The sequence below is a fragment of the Camelina sativa genome, chromosome 13, assembly GCF_030686135.1.
Source record: "Camelina sativa cultivar CO46 ecotype springtype chromosome 13, ASM3068613v1".
Lineage (NCBI taxonomy): Eukaryota > Viridiplantae > Streptophyta > Magnoliopsida > Brassicales > Brassicaceae > Camelina > Camelina sativa.
In genome coordinates this window covers 24,461,354-24,486,642 of record NC_141892.1, presented here as the reverse complement: position 1 = coordinate 24,486,642, position 25,289 = coordinate 24,461,354, and the positions used below count along the sequence as shown (strand labels likewise).

The following is a 25,289-nucleotide window of genomic DNA, read 5'->3' as shown; positions in this document are numbered from 1 at the left end:
CTCGTGTCGCGATCACATGAGTTACTAACTTTGAAAACCAAAGTTTATATAATAACATAATATTGAATACGCTATCAAATCATTCACCGATTGAAAAACTTAAGAAAGTTACATTAGTTTCTTATTTTGATTATCTTATTTTTCTTATATTATGTTAATCACTAATTTTAACACATTAAACCTTTTTATACTTTTATCACTTTTATGTATAAATTTATTTTTACTATATGATTATAATAAATAACAATTGCATTTAAATTGCAAATATTTTCCTTATTAATTGCACATATTTTCCTATTGAAATTAGTAATTTAATAGATAACTTTCCTATTAGAATTAGTGATATAATAGATTACTTTTGGTTTTATATACTTTTCAAAAATATTATTTGTAATCCTTTTATTTTTCGAATTTCTTAATTTTCCAATAATTATTATATAAAATTTATTTTCACACATGTCAAAATATTATCGACATACTTGACACATGTCGCGATTATATGAATTACTAACTTTGAAAACTAAAGTTTATATAATAAGATTAGTTTAACGATTAAAATTTTAGAATTAACAATTAAAATACAATTATACAATTTTAAACACTAAACAAAAAAAAATAAATAACAAACAAATATAATTTAAAATTTAGTTTTTTGTTATAAAAATATTATCATGCGGTGTACCGCGGATTAAAATCTAGTTTTTGAATTATATTTTGTGTTATACCTTTTAGTAATGGTAGTTTAAAATTTTATTTACAATCTTAGTCCCTAGAAAATGGCCAAAGGAACTAAAACGTAAATATGGTAAATTGAAAAAATTAAGATTATTTAGATTTTAATTAAATATTTAACAATTATTAATACCAATAATTCCCTTATAATGTTATATATATGTTCATTTTACTTCCAATCCACCGAATTTTATTATAATTGTGTTTTACCAAAAGATTATTAGCACATAATAGTAATCTAGAGATTAAACAAATTTTAAATCAGTATTCAAATTAACCTGTAAAACGCCCGAGAATATAACACATTTTTAGTTTAAAAAAAGTTCCTCAAAAACTAACAAAACTTAAACCATAAATTAAAATAACTAAAACAAGAAAGAAATATAATCACTCAGTGTAGCGCATGATAAAATCTAGTAATACTAGTAACTCTATAACTTTCATTCCAAAATTCCCGAGAAAAGGACATTTTTGCCTAGACATTTTTGTTGAGATGGGTCATTCTTTTTTGTTTTTCCTCATATCGTAATACATCTATATATCATACATGACAGGCACCGTGCAATATTGCATCGCTTCGACGGCAAAAAGAATATATGAAGTTTCTCTAAACATGTCTGAGCCTAGACTGAGCAAAACAAAAGTTGGCTAAGAGAAACCTATAACGGTTATACTATAACCCATTGATTGAACAAGTTTGGTTTCAAGGCTTTGGTGTAAGAGCGGTTAATGTATGTATATTCAGCATGTTTGGAGCAATTAGAGTGACAAAGCTTAGTACTTCGGGTTGGAAAAAAATCTACGGATTAAAACCGATACAGTACGGTTTGGAATATAGTTTGGATTGTGGTGATAATATTTGTGACGACGTGAACCGAAATTTGCCGTTTTGCTACGTTGATACCAAACTATATATTCTAAACCCAAAATTTGGGGTTTTTTTTGTTTAAAGGCTACTTAACATTGATACCAACCAACAAACAATATTTACGTTTTGGTTTTAAGGCTTTGGTGTAGTGGACGGTCTACAGAGGATGGGATGCCTCTTTCTGTCCAAAGTAACCATACACTTAGCTTGATACTCCACAAGAGGTCCATCCGGCTTCTCCCTAGCCATAAACGTAATGTATGACTTTGATCTCGGTCCTCCGCGATAATTACCTCTCACAACTTCAACAAACTACACATTACACACCTAGACCCACATACAAAAAAAAAAAAAAACAATCAGAAGGCTTAGCTACCCATCTAAAGCATTATAAACGGTGAATGACAGACACGTTAAACCAAACCCACAAGAAGAGAAAAGGTAAAGGAACTAGCCTTGTCTTGGTTGTGTTTTTGGAGACAGACATGTACCATCTCTTCCCAGTACTCACGAAAGGTTTTGCCCCAAAGTGCATTCCGGTCCAAACTTGTAGTATAGATGCTTTTGTAGAAATATCTTAGCCTACGCTCTGGATCCAAGTAAAATCCCTACATTGTACTATAAATCAAAAATCAAACCATCTCAATTTTCATATATATAACTCATAATTCAAAAGAAAGATGAAGGGTACCATGCTGTCGATTAGGGATGTTAAAAGTGGGTTAAAACCCATTGGGTACCCGAAACCCATGTTTAATATAGGATTTCCGAACCCATTTTTCAGTCAAAAAAACTGGGTAAAAAATGGGCAGGTACCCAAAATAGGATAGTCTTACACGGGTTTACCCTATCAGGTTATGGGTACCCACGGGTTTTTTAAACATTTTGTATTAAAAAGACTTCATATCATATTTTTCACCTAAAAAAAATTGAAACATGAGCATATGAACCCTAATTCTCAATTGGTTCTTCTTACCCAATTCAAGTTTTAATTTTGTGAATCTTTATATTTGGTTTCTTACTTTATATCTTAAATTCTCTCTACTTTATATCATTCAGTTTTTTTTTTTAATGTGTAAATCAATGTTTTATTTATTTAAAATGGTGAATTGTGTTTATTTTGTTTGATTTACAATTTATTATTTTATATATAAATAACAAATACATATAAATTCAGAAAAAACAAAAAGCAAAAAAAATATGGGTACCCATGGGTTTACTCACAAAAACTAAAACCCGTTGAATTCAAGTTTTTTCTGGGCGGGTTTTTTTCGGGTTCAGGTCGGGCTGGGTTTTTTTACCCACCACAACATCCCTACTATCGATCAACTGGCGTTTAACGATGTTGTAGTTCTCTAAAGCCTCCAGCTCGTCAGATGAAAGCTGCTCATCAGAAGTGGGATCCGAAGACGAATAATACTCTAAACCATCGAAGCTGTCCACATCCCATTCAGGCGCCTTTAGGATGTCATCATCAGCGCTAGTGTCACGACGCTCCTCAATTTTGACACTCCCATCACTGCGACCTTCTTCAATCCTCGAATCTCCTTTTGTCTTCGTCGTCTCGAGTACGCAGGGTTTGAGAACCATGGTGAATTGGTGATGGTGATCGCTCCCGTAAACCCTAGAAAAACTCACAAGTTGAATTTGGGAAAGTGATAACTAAAAATATCTTCGATGAGGACTAATCGAGTCGATGATATTAGGCCGTCCTTCAATTTACCTTTAGGCCAGAAAAGTGTACTATATTTACCCAAATGCCATTCCATTTTGTTCATATGAACGATTTCAATTCCTCTTTTAATAATCTTTTGAATTATATAATTCAAATTCACATTCACATTAACGTTCACTTACGAAAGTTATTTTTAATGTATATATAATAAATTTTACATTTGATTTTTGAATAAAATTAATGAATTATATTTGTATATCTCATGTTAAATATCTATATATAGATTTTTGAAGTATATTTATTTACAAAATTAATCTTTAAAGATTTTCAAAAATAGCATTACTTCAGATTTTATTTCCTAAATATTTTACATTTTCATTCTAACTGAAAAAAATCAGCAAAATCAATATAGAAACAAAACTATGATATATTTAACCACACTTTATATTGTGTTTTGAAGATATTCTATCTATGAATCATTTGCAAACAAAGAAAACAACAATTTGATTCCCATTTAGTTTTCCAATATCTATTAGCTTTGATTCTTAAAGAAAACATATAGAACCAAAATATCTGAGCATACCATATACATAAACATTCTTCGCAAGTAATGCAATGACGTTCAGATATGGTACGCTTAGATATTTTGATTCTATATGTTTTCTTTTTCCCATAAACAAGGCTGGTTAAGAATTAAGTAATATAATATGTGGTCCATATCTAAAATTAGATGATGTTGGTATGACTCCATTTTCTTCTAGTATGCTTAAGGGTAATGACTGTATTTTTGTTGGGAACCTTCCAAGATACTTTACCGACGCACATCTCCGAGAGTTATTGGACACCTTTGGAGTACTTCACTTCATTTATCTTGAACTTAGTGACAAAAAGAGCTTTGCGCTTATTGTGTGTACCAAGATGTCAGAGTTACATATATTTTTTTAATTATGAACGATTTAAATTACTCTTTTAATATTTTTTAAAAATTATATAATTCAAACTCACATTTACATTCACATTCACATTAACATTCACTTACACCATCTCCAATAGTTTTATCTATTTTTTCCTCTATAAAATAATATTCCGAATAGATTCTATTTTTATTTTACAATTAACACCTTTTATTTATAAAAATTGCAAACTAACCCATTTTACTTTAATTTTTGTAACAATTTCATAAAATTATCTTTTGCAAATGGTAGTCTCAATATATTAAAATAAATATTTATACTTAAATTTCTATTATTAGTTCTTAAAAATACTTATTTTATTTATTTTGGTCATAAATAAAAGAAGTTAAAAATTAAGAGGATTACTTTACAAATAAAATAGTTCAACTCTATTTATAGAGGAAAAATAGAGTTTCTCTATAAATAGACAAAAAAAATATTAATATCTATTATAGAGGTGAAAATAGAGATGAATTGGAACAAAATTTACTTTATAATAGAGTTTAGAGGTGAAAATAGAGGATCATTGGAGATGCTCTTACAAATAAAAAAAATTTAGGAGGAAGATTACAACATAAAAATAATTCAATCTATTATGATTGTTTGCGCAATAGATTTTACTCATTCATCTCTTAATAATAGTTTGATTTTTCTGATAACATATTTTGGTTTGATTAGTTTCGGCTTCACAGTCTAGTTTTGTATCTGCCTTCCACAATGAAACTAAAAGTTCAAAACAACCCCGCTTTTGTTTTTCTAATATCATATGCAAATATTTACAACATATACAACACATTACGTAGCAATGTCAGCTTGTTCTTCAAGCTTGCCCACATACAAAAAATTACTTTCATATTTGTGTAAAACCTTATAAATATCTTATAAAAACATTATTAATATTTTAATCGAGTCTATGAATAAAAAAATTAACATATAGAATACTATATAAATCTTTAACGGTTGAGTGATAAATATATATTTTAAATGAATACATAACGCATTTTAGAAATTTCTATAAAAATGTATGTATAGAAATTTAGTAAAAATGTGTGTATTACAAAATTTATTCAATTAAACTTATCTAAATCACATTTTTAAGTTTTCAATAAAAATGTGCGTATATAAATTTAGTAAAAATGTGTGTATTAGAAAGTAAAGTATGATTAAATTTAGATCTAATGAGGAAATAAATTTAATAGATTTTACTTATATTATTAGTTTTCACTTTTCATTGTTTTTTTTTTTATGTTTTGGGGTCAAATAAATGTCAAAGTTATGACTAAAATATTACAGTATCACTTTGGTCTGGTGGGTATATAATAAAGACAACTTTGTGTCACCTATCGCATATTCTGATCAACTAATGCAATAAACAAACATGTAGCCGTTGGCTTTTCAAGTCAGCGTTGGACCACGAGAAGATCGTAATCTTGAAAGATGGAGAAGAATCAATGCGATAATGATCGAACGGCTCTGATCTTTCTCGGAACAGGCTGCTCCGGTGCAGTTCCCGATTTCAGATGCTTACTCCAGCCATCGGATCCTCCTTGCCATGTCTGTTCTCAATCCCTCTCTTTACTTCCTCACCTAAACCCTAACTACAGGTAAATTTTGACATCACTTTCTCTTTGGGTTTTTGATCTTTTAAGCTGTGGAGATCGTGAAATTTAGAAACCTTGTTGCTTTACATAAAAGACCCTTTTGAAATTGGGGTTTGTGATTGAAAACAGAGACATCTTTTTGTTCTCTCTGTTTCAGAATTTACGTTTTAACCCTTTTTAGGTGGATACTGTAAAATCCGATTTCTAGTGTTCTTCTTGGGGGACATTGTTTAATCCAATCTTGAATCTTGATTTTGGCAGATGCAACACATCGCTCTTGATTGACTATTGCTGCGAGGAAGAAGATGGTAGACACTATTACATTATTATTGATGTTGGGAAGAGTTTTAGAGAGCAAGTCCTTCGTTGGTTCACCTTCTATAAGATTCCCCGAATCCATTCTGTTAAGCCCTTTTATTTTGCTATCTTCTTGAATTCTTGCAGTCTGAAATGAAATCTATGCTGATGAATGAATTGAATTGTATGGGTTGTGTAGATAGTTCTAACTCATGAGCACGCAGATGCTGTTCATGGTTTAGATGATATTCGATCTATTCAACCTCGCGGTTCAACCATTGACTCTGATCCACTTCCTGTGTTTCTATCTCAGTTTACAATGGAAAGGTAACAATCTTTAGGTTTTCCCATCTTCGATTTGTGGTATCTATCTCAATTAGCATTTCCCTGGTGAGACTTTTAAGGTAGCAACATTGTGCATTTTCTTGCAGTATTGCTACAAGGTTTCCATATTTGGTTGATAAGAAGGTTAAAGAAGTACCTAGACGAGTTTCACAGCTTGACTGGAAAATCATAGAAGAGAATTGTGAAAAACCATTTACTGCCTCGGGCTTATCTTTCAATCCTCTTCCAGTTATACTTCTTTTGACTTTTGAGTAAATAAAAACAGTCTGATTATTCTTTTGAGACCTTGAAGACTCAATAATCTTTTGCTAATTAGGTGATGCATGGAGAGGACTACATTGCTTTAGGTTTCCTTTTCGGTAATAAAAGTAAAGTGGCTTATATATCAGATGTATCACGCATTCCACCGAGTACCGAGTATGGTAAGAGCTCATTGTGGTTCCGCCTTAATCATTATCACCATGTATTTCACTTCTACTAAGAGAAGGATTGATCTTTTAATGAATCTTTGACTATGCAGCTATTTCTAAAGCCGGGGCTGGACAGTTAGATCTTCTTATCTTGGATACAAATGTAACTCGCAAGGTTAATATCATTTTGTAACTTTCTTTTACCGCTATTCGTTCGTGAAATTTTGTTGTTGCTGACCGACATCTCGTTGATAATAGAGAGGACTAAATCCTACACACATCTGTTTTCCTGAGGTTTGTTTCAATGTTTTTCTTCATTTGCAAACAATGTTTCATTACTCTGAACACTTTTGAAAGTAAGTTTCAATATTCCTCTGTTCTTTAGGCTCTTGAGATCTTAAAGAGGCTCTGTCCAAAGAGAGCGCTATTAACCGGTATGACACATGATTTTGATCACCATGAATACAATGAGATACTTGCGGAATGGTCTCTAAGGTACGTAATGAAACATATGTTATAAAATGATCTCTATATATCAACATTGTTATATGCTGATAGACTATGTTGATTTCTAGGGAAGGAATACAAGTGCAGCTTGCTCACGATGGATTAAGGGTTCCGATAGAGCTATGATCAAATTGCTAAATCCAAACTCAAGTGAAAATTTCAGAATTCTTGTTACCTAAGCAAAAGTTTAAGTGACAAAACTTCCAATATTATAGGATTTAGAATCTATATTTTGATACATGAAATGGAATCCCTATTTGTTTACTTCTTCTGGGAATGATTTGAAATCTTTAAACCAAGCCCTTGAAACAACTTTTCTAAATCTGAAATCTCATCCTCAATATTCACTTCATCTTCTCTTGTGATCTTCTCATGCAACTTGTTTAGTCTCTGAGTCCCAACATTCATTCCTTCCCCATAATCTCTAAGGGCTCGTCTCATTGATCCATTCTCCTCTTGAACATCTTTGTATTTCCTTTTCAAAGATCGGTATCCGTCAATAGACTTGAGAAGCTGATCAGACAACTCTTTGTTTCTTCCCTGAAGAGACACATCGTTGCATCCTTGACAATCATCATCTTCTTTCTTCTCATTACTGTGCTCTGCCGCGCAATTCTGCACTTTCTTTAGCAATTTATCATTTTGAGCCCTAAGATCACTTATAAGCTCCTCCATTTCGTTCCGTTCGTGAGCTTTCCCCGCAAGCTCCAAAGCCATTATCTCTTTCTCTTTCCCTAGACTTGAACACATCATTTGAAGACTCTTTCTTGCAGCCATACTCGCGCTTATCTCTTTTCTCAGCTTCTGAACATCATCAGGATCGTTCTGTGGCGGCTTCATCGGATTCTTGTTTGGATCATGAGTCGGTTTCAGCTCTGTGTTGCATCGTCTAAGCTCTTTTTTTCCGGATGATGATGATGATTGTTGCTGAGCTTTCTGGATTCGTGTCTTTAGATCCTCGAGAATCGTCATCATCGTTTTAACTCTCTGTACCTTCCAATCATCGTGCTGTCTTGAGGTTGCTTCATTGTGATCTTGAACGAGTTTCAGCAGTAGCTTCACGTTCGTAGTGATCCCTTAAAAAAACAGAAGCAAGATGACGTTTAACAAAATTACTTGCCACGCAAGCCACAAGATTGTTATCTTTGCTATAACAACGTAGATAAAATCTGAATGAAAGAAAACTATTAGATGAATATGATAGGTTTACCTTCTAAACCAGAATCTTCATGAGATGGGTGCTCTCTGGTTCTTGTTGGTGATGATGTAATAGATCCAGAATCAGAAGGAACTAAATCCGGCGCAGAAAATGCTCGGAGACGGCTCATGTTTTCCGGTTTTAAAAACGCCGTCTAGAGAGAATCAATCAGCCAAAAAATAAAAAATAATGAACAAAGGAAGAGAGATGTTAGAAATTTAGACAATAACAGAGAGAGAGTTATGGTTGTTGTGTTTTTACAACTTCCCCTGTTTTGTGAGGCGTAATTAGTGGACAATCATTTTGGCTTAGGCTTTTCTTTTCAACTAAATTTGTCTGTCTTACCTCATTTCACGCTCTATTTTTTATTTTTATTTTCTATTTAAAATAATTTAACATTGAACGTAAAACATGTAAATAATGTGTGCTGCCGAAAGAAACACAAAATTATGGTCCTATGCACGATTCATATAATTAGAACATTAGGCTTATAGTTATGTATTCTTGTAGATATATAATACTATGAGGACTTTAATTGTAAATTTGTGAAGGAACCGAAAGGTCTGCAATGTCGTGCCCTAGCCGCTCTATGGTTTTGGGAACGGAAGTTCAGGATGAGCATATGAAGGATGACGGCCAGTCGCCAGGGTCGAGTCTAGTGATGATGAGTTCGTATGTAATGGAGAATAGAGAATAGAATGTTTACATATTTTAGATATGCGTATATTTAGTTTGTACTTATCATATATTCTCTTAGCTTGATCTTCAAGTTTTGTAAAATTGTATATATACTCGACCTTTAGGTCCAAAGCAATACCCAGAAAATTCAGTCTTTGATCTCTTCTTTATTTATCATGGTATCAGAGCAGGCATAAAATATTTTCTGATTTGATCCTGATATTCGATCTCTTTATTGAACCTATCTTGATTTTTCTGTGACAATGACCGAAGACGTGAAGAACATCGAATCAAAACCGAAGACCGATGGAAAATCTACGACGAACGATTTCTCCATATGACTTGACCTCGAACGACAATCCCGGAAGCATCATATCGCGTCCTCTCTTGGGAGGAGATAATTATGAAGAGTGGGCTATCAACTTGGAGACCGCTCTTTACTCACGAAAGAAGTTTGGATTTCTCGATGGATCCATCAAAGCTCCGACCGAAGGATCACCGGACTTTGATGATTGGAAGCCAATCAATGCACTAATTGTCTCTTGGATTAAAATGACAATCGAACCTAAGCTGTTGTCTAATATCTTGCATAAACCGCTGGCACGAGATTTGTGGGAACACATAAGAAAGAGATTTCGTGTTACCAACGGACCTCGTGTTCAACAGTTGCGAAAAGAACTTGCAAATTGTCAACAAGCTGGGATGAGTATTGAAGCATACTACGAAAAGCTTACGAAGATTTGGGATTGTCTTGGATGTTATCGACCTCCGCTGAGCTGTACATGTGGTCTTTGCACATGTAACTTCAGTGCTGAAGATGAGAAGAGAAGAGAGGAAGATAAGGTTCATGACTTTGTGATGGGACTCGACGAAGAAGTTTACGGAATGGTGAAGTCAAACTTGCTTTCTCAAGAACCGTTGCCTACTCTCGAGTATGTTTACTTGAAGGTGACTCAAGATGAGGATGCTCGACTGAAGAAAAAGAATCCTGAAGAGAAACAGGAGAACATGGCGTTTGTAGCGCAAATTCAAAAGCCAAAGTATCGAGGAGATGACAGAGACGTTGGAGTTGTTTGTTCAAATTGTGGACGAACAGGACACCGATCTGAAACGTGCTTTCAAATCTTAGGATTTCCAGAGTGGTGGGGTGACAGACCACGAAATCGTGTGGGTCGTGGAAGAGGAGTTGCACCACCAGCCGGACTCTCACGAGGAAGAGGTGGAGTTGTCCGTGCAAACGTGGCAAGAGTAGTTGGTCTACCAACAGTTGGTGTTGCGAACGTAGCCGTCACGGATGCGGATAGAACAGCGGTGTGCGGTCTTACAGACGAACAGTGGCTCAGCGTCAAGCGTGTGATGAACGCTGCAGCCATCGGAGCAGATGAACAATCCTCGGGTAAGTTGATTTCTCCCTCTTGGATAATTGATAGCGGAGCGACACATCACTTGACATGTAAGAAAGAGATTCTTAGAAACCTGAGAACATCGACACCAACGCAGATAATTTTGGCTGATGGTCGGATAGTAGTAGGAAATACAGTCGGAACAGTTGTGTTGAACTCTCATCTAAGTTTGATTGAAGTGTTCTACATAGAGAACTTAGGGTTTGATTTGATATCGGTTTCACAGTTGATGGAAGAAAATAACTGTGTTATTCAAATGTCTGTTCTGTTTTGTGTTGTTCAGGACCGCACTACGAGGATGCTGATTGGGATAGGTAGACCTCTTGGAGGGTTGATGTACTTTCAGAATATGGAGATAGTTGCAGCGGCAAAGGGTCACACAAGTCAGTCTGTGGAGTTGTGGCATAGACGTCTGGGACATCCATCTTTGAAAGTAGTGCAAAAGTTGTCTGGTTTTGGTTTTAGTAGTGATAGTAGTGATTTATCGAATAAAGCGTGTGAAATTTGTGTCCGCGCAAAACAAACTCGTCGTTCTTTTCCTTTAAGCAATAATAAGACTTCAGAGATTTTTGAAATGATTCATTGCGATGTTTGGGGTCCGTATAGAACTCCATCGTTCTCAGGAGCAAGATACTTCCTTACCATAGTTGATGATTACTCTCGTGGTACTTGGATCTATCTCATGAATGCAAAAAGTGAAACTTCAACAAAGTTGAGATATTTTCTTGCTTTGGTTAAACGACAGTTTGGGAAGCAAGTTCGAACAATACGTAGTGATAATGGAAGCGAATTCATGTCACTAACGACATATTTCTTAGAACAAGGGATACAACATGAGACATCTTGTGTTGGAACACCGCAACAGAACGGATGTGTGGAGCGAAAACATCGTCATTTGCTTAACGTGGCTAGAGCGGTCATGTTTGAGGGACACTTACCGGTTGAATTTTGGGGAGAATGTGCACTTGCGGCTGCTTATCTGATTAATCGAACACCATCTCTAGTATTACAAGGGAAGACACTCTATGAAGTGTTGTATGGTAAACAGCCTTTGTATGATCATCTTCGTGTGATAGGATGTGTTTGTTACATTCATAACCAAGATCATAAAGGAGACAAGTTTGTGAGTCGCAGCAGAAAGTGTGTTTTTGTTGGGTATCCTCATGGAAAGAAAGGATGGCGTGTGTATAACATAGAAAAAGAAGTGTTTGTTGTTTCACGAGATGTGGTGTTTCGTGAGGACACACTTTACTTCTTGTCTTCGCAGAGAAGTGAAACTGAAGATCCATTTGTGGACAAAGCACAAGTGGGTTCTACGACTAACGATGATCAAAGAGACTTTGCAGAAGCAATGAAAGATGATCGATGGAGAAATGCAGTGGGTAGTGAAATAGGGTCACTTGAGCTGAATAAGACATGGACACTTGAGGATTTACCAAAGAATAAAAAGGCAATTGGCTGTCAATGGGTGTTTAGAGTTAAGCATCGTTCGGATGGAACAGTTGAGAGGTATAAAGCGAGACTAGTTGTCTTAGAAAATCGACAGGTTGCTAGAGTAGATTACGGTGAAACATTTGCTCCAGTTGTTAAGATGACTACGGTGAGAGCCTTTCTATCTGTGGTTGCAGCTCGTAACTGGGAGGTACATCAGATGGACGTACATAACGCTTTTCTTCACGGCGATCTTGAAGAGGAAGTGTATATGACGTTACCACCTGAATTTCCTTCCCGACACGATGGTAAAGTATGTAGACTGCGGAAGTCGCTATACGGTTTGAAGCAGGCTCCACGTTGTTGGTTTGCTAAGCTTGTCTCTTCACTTGAAAAGTATGGTTTTGATCAGTCCTTTGCGGATTATTCTCTGTTTGTTTACAAGAAAAATGGAGTCGAAATTAGAGTACTGGTTTATGTGGATGACTTGGTCATCACGGGAAACACTGTACGCGTGATCGAAGAGTTTAAAAAATATCTTAGCACATGTTTTTACATGAAGGATTTGGGTGTGTTAAAATATTTTTTAGGCATCGAAGTCTCGAGAAGTCCAAAGGGGATTTATTTGAGTCAAAGGAAGTATGTGCTTGATCTTCTAGCGGAGACTGGGCTGTTAGATTCGAAACCGATATTTTTTCCTCTTGAGCAACATCATCGACTTGGTTTGGCAGTTGGTCCATTTCTTACAAACCCGGAATCGTATAGACGACTAGTTGGTAAATTGATTTAACTTGGTGTTACTAGACCCGACCTCGCATACTCTGTTCATATTCTGTCTCAGTTCATGAGTGCTCCGCGAGAGGAACATTGGGACGCTGCTGTTCGGGTTCTTCGATATTTGAAAAGTAGTCCGGGGCAAGGTATATTGCTTCGAGCGGACTGTGATCTTCAAATCACCGGGTGGTGTGATTCCGACTACGCCGGCTGCAAACTAACACGACGTTCTTGTACGGGCTGGTTTATTCAACTTGGACAGTCACCAATTTCTTGGAAAACGAAGAAGCAAGATGTGGTCAGTCAATCGTCGGCCGAAGCCGAGTATAGAGCAATGGCTATGACAACAAAGGAGTTGAAATGGGTGAAAAATCTTCTTCTCGATTTAGGTGTGGTGTTGACGCAACCGATGCGTCTTTACTGTGACAATAAGGCTGCTCTACACATTAGTGCGAATCCGGTGTTTCATGAGAGAACAAAACATATCGAAAAGGACTGTCATTTTATCCGCGATGAAATCAAGGCAGGACGTATTGTTGCAGCTTATGTTCATACGACAATGCAACTTGCGGACATTTTCACTAAAACATTGGGACAACGGGAGTTCGATGAGTTTCGAGACAAGCTGGGCATTTTGGATCTTCATGCTCCAGCTTGAGGGGGGTAATGGAGAATAGAGAATAGAATGTTTACATATTTTAGATATGCGTATATTTAGTTTGTACTTATCGTATATTCTCTTAGCTTGATCTTCAAGTTTTGTAAAATTGTATATATACTCGACCTTTAGGTCCAAAGCAATACACAGAAAATTCAGACTTTGATCTCTTCTTTATTTATCAGTATGCGGAGAAGGTTCAGAGTAGTAATGGTAGAGGAGTACCAGTTCCAGAGAGAGTTCTAGAGGAGGAGTTTGTGCTGTCAAGAATGAGTTTGGAGTTTCCCGATGGGGAGGAAGGAGAGCCGGTCATCACGATTGGTAAAGAAGTGTTGGATGCCATGAACGGGTTATACCGGCAGTGTATGATCGTGAAAGTTATGGGACGTCACATCTCAGTGGAAGCGATGAATCGAAGGCTCAAGGAGTTGTGGAAACCGAGGGGTGGGATGTCGGTGTTGGATCTACCGAGGCAGTTCTTCATGGTGCGGTTTGATGTGGAGGAGGATTACTTGAGGGCAGTGACAGGTGGTCCATGGCGTGTATTTGGTAGTATTCTAATGGTTAAAACGTGATCACCGGACTTTGATCCGGTAAGAGACGAGATTAGAACTAGGCCAGTGCGGGTCAGGATCGCAAATCTGCCGGTGAACTTCTATCATAAGACTATATTGATGGGGATCGCAGGAGGGTTAGGTAAACCGATTAAGGTGGACTTGACATCTTTGAGAGTGGAACGAGCAAGGTTTGCTCGTGTGTGTGTGGAAGTGGACTTAAAGCGGCAATTAAAAGGGACACTAATGGTGAACGGGGAGAGGTATTACGTCTCCTATGAAGGTCTATCATAATTGACTTTTGTTTTTCGAGAAGTTGTTTTGTATTAAGCCCACTTGTTTGCAATATTCTATTATTAAAAGTCGGATGTACCGGAATATTGAGAACGAGAGCGTGAGAGCAAATCGGAGAAATAACACATCTAAAATAGTTTGTTAGACCATTAGCTAATATACCGATTCTTAATCTACAACATTAAACCAAGCTTAATTAACCAATGTTAACCAAAGAGGCAAAGATAAACGTAACGTAAGCTTGGTTCTATCATCTATGAAAATAATAGATTTTTTTGGTAGATGTTTACTAATCTAAACGAATCCGAGTTATCAATTAAGATACCATTTGATCATACCAGTTGTCAATTTTATTTTCTTATACGCGCGTGTGAAGTCTGTTTAGCCTGGTCTCTTGACAATACATGATCAGTCTCTTTGGTTTTTGTGAAGCTTTTGAAAACGATTTGACTTTATTTATGGGCCTAGGCCCAATATGTTTTTCGATTATTGAGCCTGAGCGTTTAATACTACGGGGACTTTAAATTGTAAATTTGCGAAGGAGCCGAAAGGTCTGAAACTAGTATTTATCTAACTAATCACTTGACGACGTTTTAGATACTCATAAAATGGCCTCTTCGCATATAAGGGACGACGACAAACCCATAAACTGGGTGGAACTTCCGGAAGGACTGACGTCATTGATCCTGCACTATCTTGGCGCCACTGAGATTTTGGAAAACGCTCAGAAATTGTGCACCCAGTGGTGGCGCATCTGCAAAGACCCTTCAATGTGGCGTAAAATTGACATGCGAATCCCGAGAAACCTCAAATTCATTGAGTACGATATCGAGATGAATACTGAAGACCTCAGCGTCGATGATCTCCTTACCTTCATCGCCAATAGGTTGTGTTCTGTCTCTCTCTATATAACTTTGACTTTTGTTTTTGAGAATCTGAAACGCCTTTGACTTTTGTTTTTGGGAAGTTGCGTTGTTTAATACCCATTCAATGATGTGCCGATTCTAGGGCTAAATTAAAATTGTTGTCCTTGTGTGTCTTAGACCATGTTCTCAACTTAACATGCAACTATTTTTATTTTAGATCAATTAAACTGGAACGCCTTGGACGTATGATGTGTCACGCCGTTGATCTTAGCCAAGGTGGCTTGGTAGAGATAAACATTGAACTTTTTGGCACTGATTCTCTCCTCACCTACATTGTTGATAGGTTGATCTCTCTTCCCCTAAAACTAGCATGCATATTTTTTTATTGAAATTTATGAAGTTGTACATACATAGTGAGATTGATTTGATTACAGAAAGGATTTGCTAATTTCTAGGGTTGGATCTAATTCTCGGTAGTTTGAGCATTATGGGAAAATTTATGGTTTAACTCATTTTGACATCAACATTGAGTTCTTTGCATCGCCTCTCTCCTTATAACTGGTTAAAGCCCACATATATAGGTTTCTATCAAGAAAAAATTTCCATGTTTGAATTTTGCAAGTGACTTTAATTTGAATCCGCATCTTTGCTATGGTAGTTCTAGATCAAATTTGGTCAACTGAAGAAACAAGAAAAAATCTCATTAAATAGGAAGCATTCCCAACTCCCAAGTTCCTTTTTGAGCTTATGGAACTTTTATCCTTTCCTTGCTGGTCCAATATATACAATATAAAACCATGCATAATGCATTATGTATGTTTCTACGTTAAAACCTAACCGCTACTAGTATAGTTTCACAATGATACTTATTTTTGTATCTTGATGTTATATACTTCTATCTCTTAGATCAATGTTTTTGTTAATACTTGCAGATCAAGTAATTTGAGACGCCTAGGACTTGCTAAGTGCGATCAAATAACAGGCATGGGACTTTTCTCAGCGGTCATGAAACTTCCATTGCTTGAAGAACTCGAGCTTTCATACTGCAAAATCAGAGGACAAAATTTGGAAGCTATAGGCTATGCTTGCCCGCATTTGAAGACATTGAAGCTAAACTGTCAAGGCTACAGGCTGCTCCCTCACTTGGAGTCTAATTATGGTTCCGTAAACATTGCTAAAACAATGCTTGATACTGATTATCAGATCATAGACATTGTTAAAAGAATGCATGAACTGCGACATCTCCAGCTTTTTGGGAACAGACTGACAGACATTGGCTTTAACGCCATTCTCGACGGCTGTCCTCACTTGGAACATCTCGATTTACGCCAGTGTTTCAACATCAACCTCGTAGGGGATCTCGAGAAGCGTTGTTTGGAGAAGGTCAAAGTTTTGAGACGCCCCAACGACTCAACAGCTGATTACCCATATGATACCAGTGTACTCGATTTGCCTTTCTGATACGCATGTCATGAAGTCTGTTTAGCTGGTCAAACGACGGTATCTCTCAGTCTCTTGGGTTGTTTTGTGTGAATGCTTTTGAAAACAAATGACTTTAATAATGGGCCTAGGCCCAATATGTTATTTGATTATTGAGCTTGTTAGTGCGTGTATCGTAAATTTGAGCTGAAACTTCAAACAATCTCCATCACTCCATTAATTTTCCCAAAATGGCTTCGTCCTCTTCGCCGCCGTCCGGGAACTGGGCGGACCTTCCACCGGAATTAACATCTTTAATTTTACTCCGTCTCAGCACGGTTGAGATTCTGAAGAACGCTCAGCTAGTATGCAGATCGTGGAAACGCGTCTGTAAAGACCCATGGATGTTTCGCAAAATCGACATGAGAAACAACAGTATCTTCGACTACGATAGGATGTGTCGTCACGCCGTCGATCTCAGCGAAGGCGGTTTGGTCGAAATCAACATGGAACACTTCGGTGACGATGCTCTCTTCTCCTACATCTCTATTCTTAGAATTTTGATTGAAGAAGAATTAGTGCAAATTGTGAGGATTAGGTCAAAAATTTAACAGTGCTTATAAATTTTATTAAGTGGACTTGCTTCTGTGTCAAGTTAGAAATCATTATTTGTCGAATCTATGGTTTTGGTTAAGCAGTGCTCTCTGAGTAAATTTTGATAATTCTATCACAATGTTTCATTTGCAGATCAAGTAATCTGAGATGCCTTAGGCTTGAAATGAGTCATCTACTAACAGCCGAGGGATTTGTCAATGCTTTCACGAAACTCCCATTCCTTGAAGACCTCGAGATTTTACATGGCTTTCTAGAATTTGATTTGAAAAGTATAGGCCAGTCTTGCCCACTCCTGAAGACATTGAAGCTAAACCGCACTTGTTCCAGCCCGTATCGATGATGAAGCTCTAGCAATTGCTGAAACCATGCCCAAACTACGCCACCTAGAGCTTTTTGGGAACAGACTAACCAACTCAGGCTTGAACACCATTCTTGACAACTGTCTTCACTTGGAACATCTTGATTTACGCCGCTGCTTCAACATTAACTTATCTGGGGATCTCAAGAAGCGTTGTTCTGAGAGGATCAGAGATTTGAAACGCCCCGACGACTCAACCGCCGATTCTCCATTTGATGACACTTCCGATACTGATACTGATTTAATATGAAGGAGACTGGTCTTACTCATATTATAGTGATGGCAGTACCTACGAGTTCTAGGGGTGAAATTAACGATCATTGTGACTATATAAATAAGGATATGCGGTCCGATCATTTAAGGATGCAATGACAATATCCGTGGCGACTGGTTATGAACTCGTTCATGCTCTCTTTTTTTTTTTTTTTTTGGGTACGTAGTTTCAGTTGACTTTGTGCCCCTCTTTGCCTTTGTAAAGTTTTTTTTTTTGAGAAGAACAGATTTGACATGTGTTGTCTTGCAATGCAAGTCACAAAGTTAAAAAGTCAGAATTCTTGATTCTCCATATTTAATTTGTTGATATTGTGCCTATCTATATCTTTAGCTCAACATATAATATATGCCAGTAAAATTACCACGTTCGTTAACAGATGTGAGTAAAATTATAGGCCTGAACACAAGAGATTACTTTAGTGGGCTTAATATATATACTTAATGATCCGAACTGATTTTGTAAAATATATAACTCTGTATTTCAAGTCTTGAAACTAACTACTACTTCACTCTCTCATTAGGGATTTCACAATTTGTTCCTTAGGGTTCTTCTTCTCTTTGTTTTTCCGTTTTCATCGGTTTCTTATTCTTGGTCGTCTTTAGTCTTTGGCAATGAATGACAGCGAATACAGAAGCTGGGCGGAGCTTCCGTCGGACTTGACGTCATCCATCCTGATCCGGCTTGGCGTGATTGACATACTTGAAAACGCTCAGAAAGTGTGCAGATCGTGGCGTCGCGTCTGCAAAGACCCTTCTATGTGGCGGAAGATCGACATGGGAAACCTCCTAGCCAAGATAATATACTACAACGACCTCGGAATCATGTGTCGTCATGCAGTTGATCGTAGCCAAGGCGGCTTGGTTGAGATCTACATTCAGTACATCTGTAATGATAAGCTCCTCAATTACATCGCCAATAGGTTCTGTCTTTTTTTACTTTCTTCAAAAGAAATTTGATTTCTAATTCTAGGGTTAGACATGAAAAAATAAATCTTTATCGTTCTTCTTCTGTGTCTTAGATTATGTTTTTAAATCCTTTTTTTTTTACTCACAATTATTGTTTGCAGTTCAAGTAATCTGAGAAGCCTGAGACTTGTAAAATGCTATACAATAAAAAACAATGGATTTGTCGATGCAGTTGTGAAACTTCCATTGCTTGAATATCTCGAGGTTACACACCTCCCATTGACAGGAGAGTCTCTGAAAATTGCAGGCCAGTCTTGTCTAAACCTGAAGACACTGAAGCTAAATTACAGCACTTGCAAAAGAACTTTAATCAACGGATTTGATAATAATGCAATGGAAATTGCTGAAAGCATGCCTGAACTAAGACATCTTGAGCTTTTAGCGAACTCACTGACCAACACGGGCTTGAACGCCATTCTTGACAGTTGTCCTCACCTAGAACACCTTGATTTAGGCATGTGTTTCAACATTCACTTTGACGAGGATCTTAAGAAGCGATGTTCGAAGAGGATCAGAGTTGTGAAAGGCCCGGCTATATTAGTAACTGGTTCATGTCCTCTTTTCTTTACAGATCTTTTGTTTCAATATAGATGTTTTCTAACTTTCTGATGGAAAATATAACAAAATCAAATAAAGTTCTAAAAACCATGATAGATTTCTGTTGTTCTTACAAATCGAAACAAATCTATTAATATAGGCTCGACATTATTATCGATGGAAGTCTTGTTTAGAGGTTTGGCGCTGACTTGAGTGACAAGAAATGTGTTTGTTGCTTCTATCCTCGTGACAAAACAATATTGTTGGTATAAAAAATGTTAATTAGGAGTTTACAAAATTTTCTATCCCATATTCTTTTGCTTATCACCTGTTAAGCTAAATTTTACTATGAATGTTCTTAGTAGCAGAAGAAGATGAAAATACTAGTACACTGAATATTTTCGAGTATTTTCTGAAGTAATATGTGCAATATGTTCTCAGTTCTCACATTGTTAAGTACTTGTGTGTGTGTTTGTTGCAGATCATCATACTTGTCCTTTGTCATGGTTAATGAAAACAAGCAGTGGGTTAGTTAGTTGCAGAAGAAGATAAGTTGTTTGAATCATCATTAGAGTTTTGTCACATATGTATTAGAAAGTGAATATGTTTCTAATTGTCTCTAGAAAAACTTAACATAGATTTGTTGGCTAAAAGAACTGTGGATATATATTATATTATTGGTGGTAGGGATTCTTAAATTTATATACCGTACATATTTAGCAAGCATTTTTTTCTAATTATTTTTATTTGGGGTTATAAAATAAAATTAGAGTTTTCTTTAACCATCTCCATTGGTAAAAAATGGGAGGTTTTTTTAATATATATATATATATATATATAGATACCCATAGAACCTCTGTGTCATATTTTTAGTAGATTTTAGTTGTTTTTCTTTCGAAAATTAATTCTTTATTTCTCTTATATTAAAATACAACTTCCTAGATCTGTTTCACAAAGAGTCATTGTATAGAAAATTTTTTTTTTCAGTGTTTCACAAATACAAATAGCGTTATTTTTTATTTTCAATATGCTTTTAAATGCTATTTTTTTTACCCCTTAAACCAAAGCTTTTTTCATTGAATTTCAATTATTAAATACTTATTAAATATGGGTAAATATGTATAATTCAAATTTTTCTTAATTTTTGTTAAATATGTCAAAATGACATTTTCTGTGAAACAAAATGAATAATATTTATTAGTTAGAAACTCCTTGTATAATGGAGATGCTCTTAATTTTCTCTCTAATATTTGTCACAAACATCCGTAACAATCAAAATCCAGTGTGTTCCTCAGGCTTCATAACTACTTTCGCAGGTTATGATGCTTTGGTCATTTAGATTACTTTAGGCATTTTTTCCAACTTTCGGAAAGCATATCTATCCTAAGAGCACTAGCTAGGTACGGTTGTCAATCAAGCAATACACAACAAAGATAAACCTACAGTAGATGGAAAACGTAAACAAAAAAATCCGAATCTAAACACTCAATCCGAATCTAAATCCATATTTTCATGTAAAAGTAGCCGTAAACTTGTAATTATTAACTCTTAGAATGATAAAATTGGGAAGCATAATAGTTTTGGAAAAACATATTTAACTTTCTAGATAATTGTGGATTATTTAAATAAATTCCATTTGTTGTAATTATGCAAAAATATCTAGTGATTTTATGACTACTTTAGGTTTTTCAACATAAATTTTATTTTCTATAAATGTTGATATTATTGTGAAAAAAGTATGATTAATCAATCACAAAACATATGTCATTACACTTGTTCATATAATGTTACACTTATTTTTTAAGTGTGACATTTGGTACTATAACTTTCTACATATTTATCTTTACTAAAGCTAATGAGTGCATGAGGCATATTTTGTTTAAATAAATAGAAAGATGTTAGTGACCGCCTAGTTGTGTACGTAGGAGAGTAAGAGAAAGAAGTATAACTAAGGGATATTTATAAAAACAGGCATTATTTAGGAATGAGATTCAGATTTAGGCATTAGAACAGTGAAAAGTATAACATTACATATAAAATCACTATTGATGACTCTTTTGCCCTTTCCATGTTAATAAAATATTTGGACATGGCGTCAAAGTCTCTCTTCTAAAGAAGCTTCAAAATCCAGCAAGCTTAAAGGATGTTTGACTCCAATTAACTTTGACGTATATTTTTGTCAAGCAAATTAATAACTTTTGCTTTTTGTACACATAAAAGATGTTTATAACATGTTTTTGTACATCAAACGAAATTGATGGAATCCAGATTAACTACTCATTTTGGGATTAAAATCCAGATCTTAGTTGAGAGATAAATAGAAATGGCGACGGGCGAAGTGGCGACGAATGCGACGATGATTGATGTGAGGGCAAGGGAACGGGCTCCGGGGGATCCCCCGGATAACCAGCGTTCGTGGGTGCAGAAAGTTGTGGGGAGTAATCCTGGTGGTCGACTAGATCCGTCGATGGTAGTGGATGATGCATTTGTGGATGAGAGAGTTCAACTGGAGTTTCCTGCGGGGGAGGATGGAGAACAAGTTGTAACCATTGCGCCGGAGGGGCTTGACGCGATGAACAGGTTGTGGAAACAGTGCATGATTGTTAAGGTGGTGGGGAGAAATGTAGCGATCTTAGCGGTCTCTAAGCGGCTACGGGAGATGTGGAAACCGAAAGGTGCCATGTATGTCTTGGATTTACCAAGACAGTTTTTTATGGTCCGTTTCAAACTCAAGGAGGAGTATATAGCGGCTTTAACGGGTGGTCCATGGAGGGTTTTTAGTAGCTACTTGATGGTACAAGTATGGACACCGGATTTTGACCCTTTGCTGGATGAGACTGTGACCACTCCAATGTGGATCCGTGTAGCAACCTTCCTATCAACTTCTATCACAGGGCTATTCTTTTCAAGGTAGCTCGAGGTATAGGCAAACCTATCAAAGTGGATATGACAACGATGAACTGTGAGTGAGGGCGGTTTGCTCGTATTTGTGTGGAAGTCAATTTGAAGAAGCCTTTGAAAGGAACAATCCTGATTAATGGTGGTCGATATTTTGTCTCTTATGAGGGCCTTACGAACATCTGTTCCCTTTATGGGTTATTTGGGCATGTGGTTCATCATTGTCCTAGGAGGGTAGTTGAGAAGCCTGTGCTGGAGGGAGTGCGGTCAGTGAGTCAGTCGGTAGTGAGGGATACCCAGGATAGTGATGGTTTGGTGCAGGTCCGGCATTCCGGTGGTCGCTCCTCTCCACTGCCATGACTGGTTACTTTCGTTGCTGGGGGATCCAAGGGTAGTACGGGTATTGTCTTACAAGATATTGTGCATTCTCAAGATACGGGTAATATTCCCACTGCCAACAAATTTGTAAGGTTAGGGGATGATTGTGATCCGATGGAGAGTAATCCTTTCAGTCTCTATTTTGGTCCTGTTCTGGGGGGGGGGGGGGGGGAAGTGGGACTCTCAGAGTCGGGGAAGCGACTGCAAATCGAGATCGATGGGTGGGACGAACTGGGGGATGCTTTGATGGGATCGACTCATTTGGGGATAGTATCTCGGAAGATTTCTCCTCACGGTCGACTGCAAAGCATGTGCCCGATGCTCCTGATTCGGGAGGATCTCGAGAGACTATGGAGATTGCGCCTCCAGCAAAGTCATCGGAGGAGACGGCGAGTGAGTATCAAGCATAACGGCTGGCCTCGGTAGTTCGTTTTGTCTACTGTCAAGTAATGATGAATATCTTGTTATGGAATTGCCGGGGGTCAACAAACCCAACTTTCGCCGTTCTATCTGTTATGTTTTGAAGAGGTTTCCGTTGGAGATCCTTGCGTTGTTTGAGACTCATTCGAGTGGGAATCGAGCTAGACATATCTGTCAGGGACTAGGTTTTGATGGGCCAACTAGAGTTGATGCTGTGGGCTAGAGTGGTGGAATTTGGCTTCTCTGGAGGTCAGACATTGGGGAGATTGAAGTGGTTAAGGTTGCGGAGCAATACATCTACGCAACGGTGCTAAGGGATGGTGAGCAGATGCACTTGGTGGTGGTTTACGCAGCTCCTGCGGTGAACCGTCGTAGTGGGTTGTGGGAGGAACTCCGAGGTCTGTTGCAAGATATCACGGAACCACTGGTGATTGGTGGAGATTTTAATACTATTGTACGGTTGGATGAGCGTACAGGAGGAAACGGATGCTTGTATCCAGATTCTATGGCCTTCGGGGAGTGGATCAATGATCTATCTTTAATTGATATGAGATTTACGGGAGCTAAGTTCACCTGGAAACAGGGTAAGGAAGCAAGGAACTTTGTTACGGGTGCAGGTTCAACTGGATTCGCAGCAGACAAATGCTTTATTACTAAGAGAAGAAGAGTTGTGTAATGAGCTTGATGTGATCTTGGAACAAGAGGAGATGATTTGGTTTCAAAAGTCTCGTGAGAAGCTGATTGCTTTGGGGGATAGTAATACTAAGTTTTTCCACACATCCACAATCATCAGGAGAAGACGGAACCATATAGATATGTTAAAATCGGATGGTGGAGTTTGGGTTACGGATTCCAAGGAGCTGGAGGAGTTAGCTGTCAGGTATTATAAAAGACTTTATTCGATGGAGGATGTTGACCAGGTGGTAGATAAGTTACCACATGAGGGTTTTACTCCTTTATCCGAAGCAGATGTGACTCTATTGGAGAAACCGTTCACGGATTTGAAAGTGGAGAAAGCTATACGTAGTATGGGCAAGTATAAGGCACATGGGCCAGATGGGTTTCAACCGGTGTTTTATCAGGATTGTTGGGATGTGGTTGGTAGCTTAGTGGGTCATATTGTGTTAGATTTCTTCGCAAAGGGGGAGTTACCGGAGGGAATGAATGATGCCTTGGTTGTTCTTTTTCAAGACAGTTACTAAGACTATGGTTATGCGATTGAAACACCTCATGCCATTGTTGATCGGTCCAGCACAGTCGAGCTTCATCCTAGGGAGGCTTAGCATGGACAACATAGTAGTGGTGGAATAGGCGGTTCATTCGATGAGACGTAAAAAAGGAGTGAAAGGGTGGATGCTTCTTAAACTTTATCTGGAAAAAGCCTATGATCGAATCCGATGGGACTTCTTGCAAGATACTTTGTATGCAGCAGGTCTAACAGAGAATTGGATCAAGTGGATAATGACATGTGTTTCAGGCCCTTAAATGCATATCTTATGGAATGGTGAAAAAACAGAGACCTTTAGGCCAGAGAGGGGACTTAGGCAGGGTGACCCCCTATCCCCTTATATTTTTGTCCTCTGCTTGGAAAGGTTATGTCACCAGATTGAGCAGGCTATTGAGTCTAAAGCTTGGAAGTCAATATCACTTTCTCGGGGTGACCAAAGCTTTCTCATGTTTGCTTCGCTGATGATATTATTTTGTTTGCCGAAGCATCAGTCGCACAGATCAGGGTAGTGCAAGGAGTTTTGGAGAAGTTTTGTATCGCCTCAGGGCAAAAGGTGAGTCTGGAGAAGTTGAAAGTTTACTTCTCAGAAAATGTGAACAGGGACTTACGGATACGTATCAGCCAGGAGAATGGGATTATGGCGACGAGAGATCTTGGCAAATACTTGGGCATGCCGGTTTTGAATAAACGGATTAACAAGACCACCTTTACGGGAGTGGTAGAGAGGGTGTCTTCACAGTTGTCTGGTTGGAAGGGCCGTGTCTTGAGTCTAGCAGGGTGGATTACTTTGACTAAAACCATCTTAACATCTATTCCGGTCCACACGATGAGTACCATCATGTTACCTAAATCGACCCTTAATGCTTTGGACAAAATTTCTTGAACTTTCGTGTGGGGAGGGTGTTCGGAGAAGAGGAAACAACACCTCGTGTCTTGGAAAAAAATCTGTTCCC

General features: G+C 37.2%; 7 protein-coding genes and 1 pseudogene across 7 annotated transcripts; 6 read left to right on the top strand and 2 right to left on the bottom strand.

Annotated features, from left to right (window-relative positions):
* Window positions 1-1,732: 1,732 nt before the first annotated feature.
* LOC147929937 (uncharacterized) lies at window positions 1,733-3,190 on the bottom strand. Its single transcript, XM_087480801.1, has 3 exons — window positions 2,912-3,190; window positions 2,020-2,208; window positions 1,733-1,912 (listed from the first exon to the last, which is right to left on the bottom strand). The coding sequence occupies exons 1-3, from the start codon at window positions 3,188-3,190 to the stop codon at window positions 1,733-1,735; spliced, it is 648 nt and encodes a 215-aa protein (XP_087336927.1).
* A 2,383-nt stretch (window positions 3,191-5,573) lies between these two features.
* LOC104737407 (putative hydrolase C777.06c) lies at window positions 5,574-7,710 on the top strand. The gene is made up of 9 exons (XM_087481554.1): window positions 5,574-5,832; window positions 6,091-6,232; window positions 6,326-6,453; window positions 6,558-6,699; window positions 6,788-6,893; window positions 6,992-7,056; window positions 7,140-7,175; window positions 7,267-7,376; window positions 7,457-7,710. Exons 1-9 carry the CDS (start codon window positions 5,666-5,668, stop codon window positions 7,512-7,514), a joined length of 954 nt encoding a protein of 317 aa, XP_087337680.1. The 5' UTR covers window positions 5,574-5,665; the 3' UTR covers window positions 7,515-7,710.
* On the bottom strand, window positions 7,535-8,878 carry LOC104738469 (uncharacterized). The gene is made up of 2 exons (XM_019234832.2): window positions 8,599-8,878; window positions 7,535-8,464 (listed from the first exon to the last, which is right to left on the bottom strand). The coding sequence occupies exons 1-2, from the start codon at window positions 8,714-8,716 to the stop codon at window positions 7,650-7,652; spliced, it is 933 nt and encodes a 310-aa protein (XP_019090377.1). The 5' UTR covers window positions 8,717-8,878; the 3' UTR covers window positions 7,535-7,649.
* Window positions 8,879-15,016: 6,138 nt separating this feature from the next.
* LOC104738468 (putative F-box protein At4g05475) lies at window positions 15,017-16,886 on the top strand. The gene is made up of 3 exons (XM_010458639.2): window positions 15,017-15,264; window positions 15,462-15,587; window positions 16,177-16,886. The coding sequence occupies exons 1-3, from the start codon at window positions 15,149-15,151 to the stop codon at window positions 16,703-16,705; spliced, it is 771 nt and encodes a 256-aa protein (XP_010456941.2). The 5' UTR covers window positions 15,017-15,148; the 3' UTR covers window positions 16,706-16,886.
* Window positions 16,834-18,006, top strand: LOC104738467 (putative F-box protein At4g05475; annotated as a pseudogene).
* A 512-nt stretch (window positions 18,007-18,518) lies between these two features.
* Window positions 18,519-19,948, top strand: LOC104738466 (putative F-box/LRR-repeat protein 23). The gene is made up of 4 exons (XM_010458636.2): window positions 18,519-18,829; window positions 18,977-19,422; window positions 19,775-19,829; window positions 19,894-19,948. Exons 1-4 carry the CDS (start codon window positions 18,522-18,524, stop codon window positions 19,946-19,948), a joined length of 864 nt encoding a protein of 287 aa, XP_010456938.2. The 5' UTR covers window positions 18,519-18,521.
* A 1,787-nt stretch (window positions 19,949-21,735) lies between these two features.
* On the top strand, window positions 21,736-24,310 carry LOC147929936 (uncharacterized). The gene is made up of 4 exons (XM_087480800.1): window positions 21,736-22,322; window positions 22,632-22,749; window positions 23,332-23,600; window positions 23,692-24,310. The coding sequence occupies exons 1-4, from the start codon at window positions 21,736-21,738 to the stop codon at window positions 24,308-24,310; spliced, it is 1,593 nt and encodes a 530-aa protein (XP_087336926.1).
* Window positions 24,311-24,431: 121 nt separating this feature from the next.
* Window positions 24,432-25,219, top strand: LOC147929935 (uncharacterized). The gene is made up of 2 exons (XM_087480799.1): window positions 24,432-24,540; window positions 24,822-25,219. The coding sequence occupies exons 1-2, from the start codon at window positions 24,432-24,434 to the stop codon at window positions 25,217-25,219; spliced, it is 507 nt and encodes a 168-aa protein (XP_087336925.1).
* The last annotated feature ends 70 nt before the right edge of the window (window positions 25,220-25,289 follow it).

Bases quoted from the DNA above. Each gene is read 5' to 3' on its own strand.
- LOC147929937 (XM_087480801.1), bottom strand. From the start codon at position 3,190: ATGGTTCTCAAACCCTGCGTACTCGAGACGACGAAGACAAAAGGAGAT. The intron at 2,209-2,911 runs GTTGTGGTGGGT...AGTACAATGTAG, and splicing joins AGTTGATCGATAGTAGGGAT to GGATTTTACTTGGATCCAGA. The intron at 1,913-2,019 runs GTTTAACGTGTC...TGTAATGTGTAG, and splicing joins TTTCTCTTCTTGTGGGTTTG to TTTGTTGAAGTTGTGAGAGG.
- LOC104737407 (XM_087481554.1), top strand. From the start codon at position 5,666: ATGGAGAAGAATCAATGCGATAATGATCGAACGGCTCTGATCTTTCTC. The intron at 7,057-7,139 runs GTTAATATCATT...CGTTGATAATAG, and splicing joins ATACAAATGTAACTCGCAAG to AGAGGACTAAATCCTACACA. The intron at 7,377-7,456 runs GTACGTAATGAA...GTTGATTTCTAG, and splicing joins CTTGCGGAATGGTCTCTAAG to GGAAGGAATACAAGTGCAGC.
- LOC104738469 (XM_019234832.2), bottom strand. From the start codon at position 8,716: ATGAGCCGTCTCCGAGCATTTTCTGCGCCGGATTTAGTTCCTTCTGAT. The intron at 8,465-8,598 runs GTAAACCTATCA...TGTTTTTTTAAG, and splicing joins TGAAGATTCTGGTTTAGAAG to GGATCACTACGAACGTGAAG.
- LOC104738468 (XM_010458639.2), top strand. From the start codon at position 15,149: ATGTGGCGTAAAATTGACATGCGAATCCCGAGAAACCTCAAATTCATT. The intron at 15,265-15,461 runs GTTGTGTTCTGT...TTTTTATTTTAG, and splicing joins CTTACCTTCATCGCCAATAG to ATCAATTAAACTGGAACGCC. The intron at 15,588-16,176 runs GTTGATCTCTCT...TAATACTTGCAG, and splicing joins CTCACCTACATTGTTGATAG to ATCAAGTAATTTGAGACGCC.
- LOC104738466 (XM_010458636.2), top strand. From the start codon at position 18,522: ATGAATGACAGCGAATACAGAAGCTGGGCGGAGCTTCCGTCGGACTTG. The intron at 18,830-18,976 runs GTTCTGTCTTTT...TATTGTTTGCAG, and splicing joins CTCAATTACATCGCCAATAG to TTCAAGTAATCTGAGAAGCC. The intron at 19,423-19,774 runs GTTCATGTCCTC...GAATGTTCTTAG, and splicing joins CCCGGCTATATTAGTAACTG to TAGCAGAAGAAGATGAAAAT.
- LOC147929936 (XM_087480800.1), top strand. From the start codon at position 21,736: ATGGCGACGGGCGAAGTGGCGACGAATGCGACGATGATTGATGTGAGG. The intron at 22,750-23,331 runs GTAATATTCCCA...GCTGTGGGCTAG, and splicing joins TGTGCATTCTCAAGATACGG to AGTGGTGGAATTTGGCTTCT. The intron at 23,601-23,691 runs GTATCCAGATTC...ACCTGGAAACAG, and splicing joins ACAGGAGGAAACGGATGCTT to GGTAAGGAAGCAAGGAACTT.
- LOC147929935 (XM_087480799.1), top strand. From the start codon at position 24,432: ATGAGACGTAAAAAAGGAGTGAAAGGGTGGATGCTTCTTAAACTTTAT. The intron at 24,541-24,821 runs GTCTAACAGAGA...TGTTTGCCGAAG, and splicing joins AGATACTTTGTATGCAGCAG to CATCAGTCGCACAGATCAGG.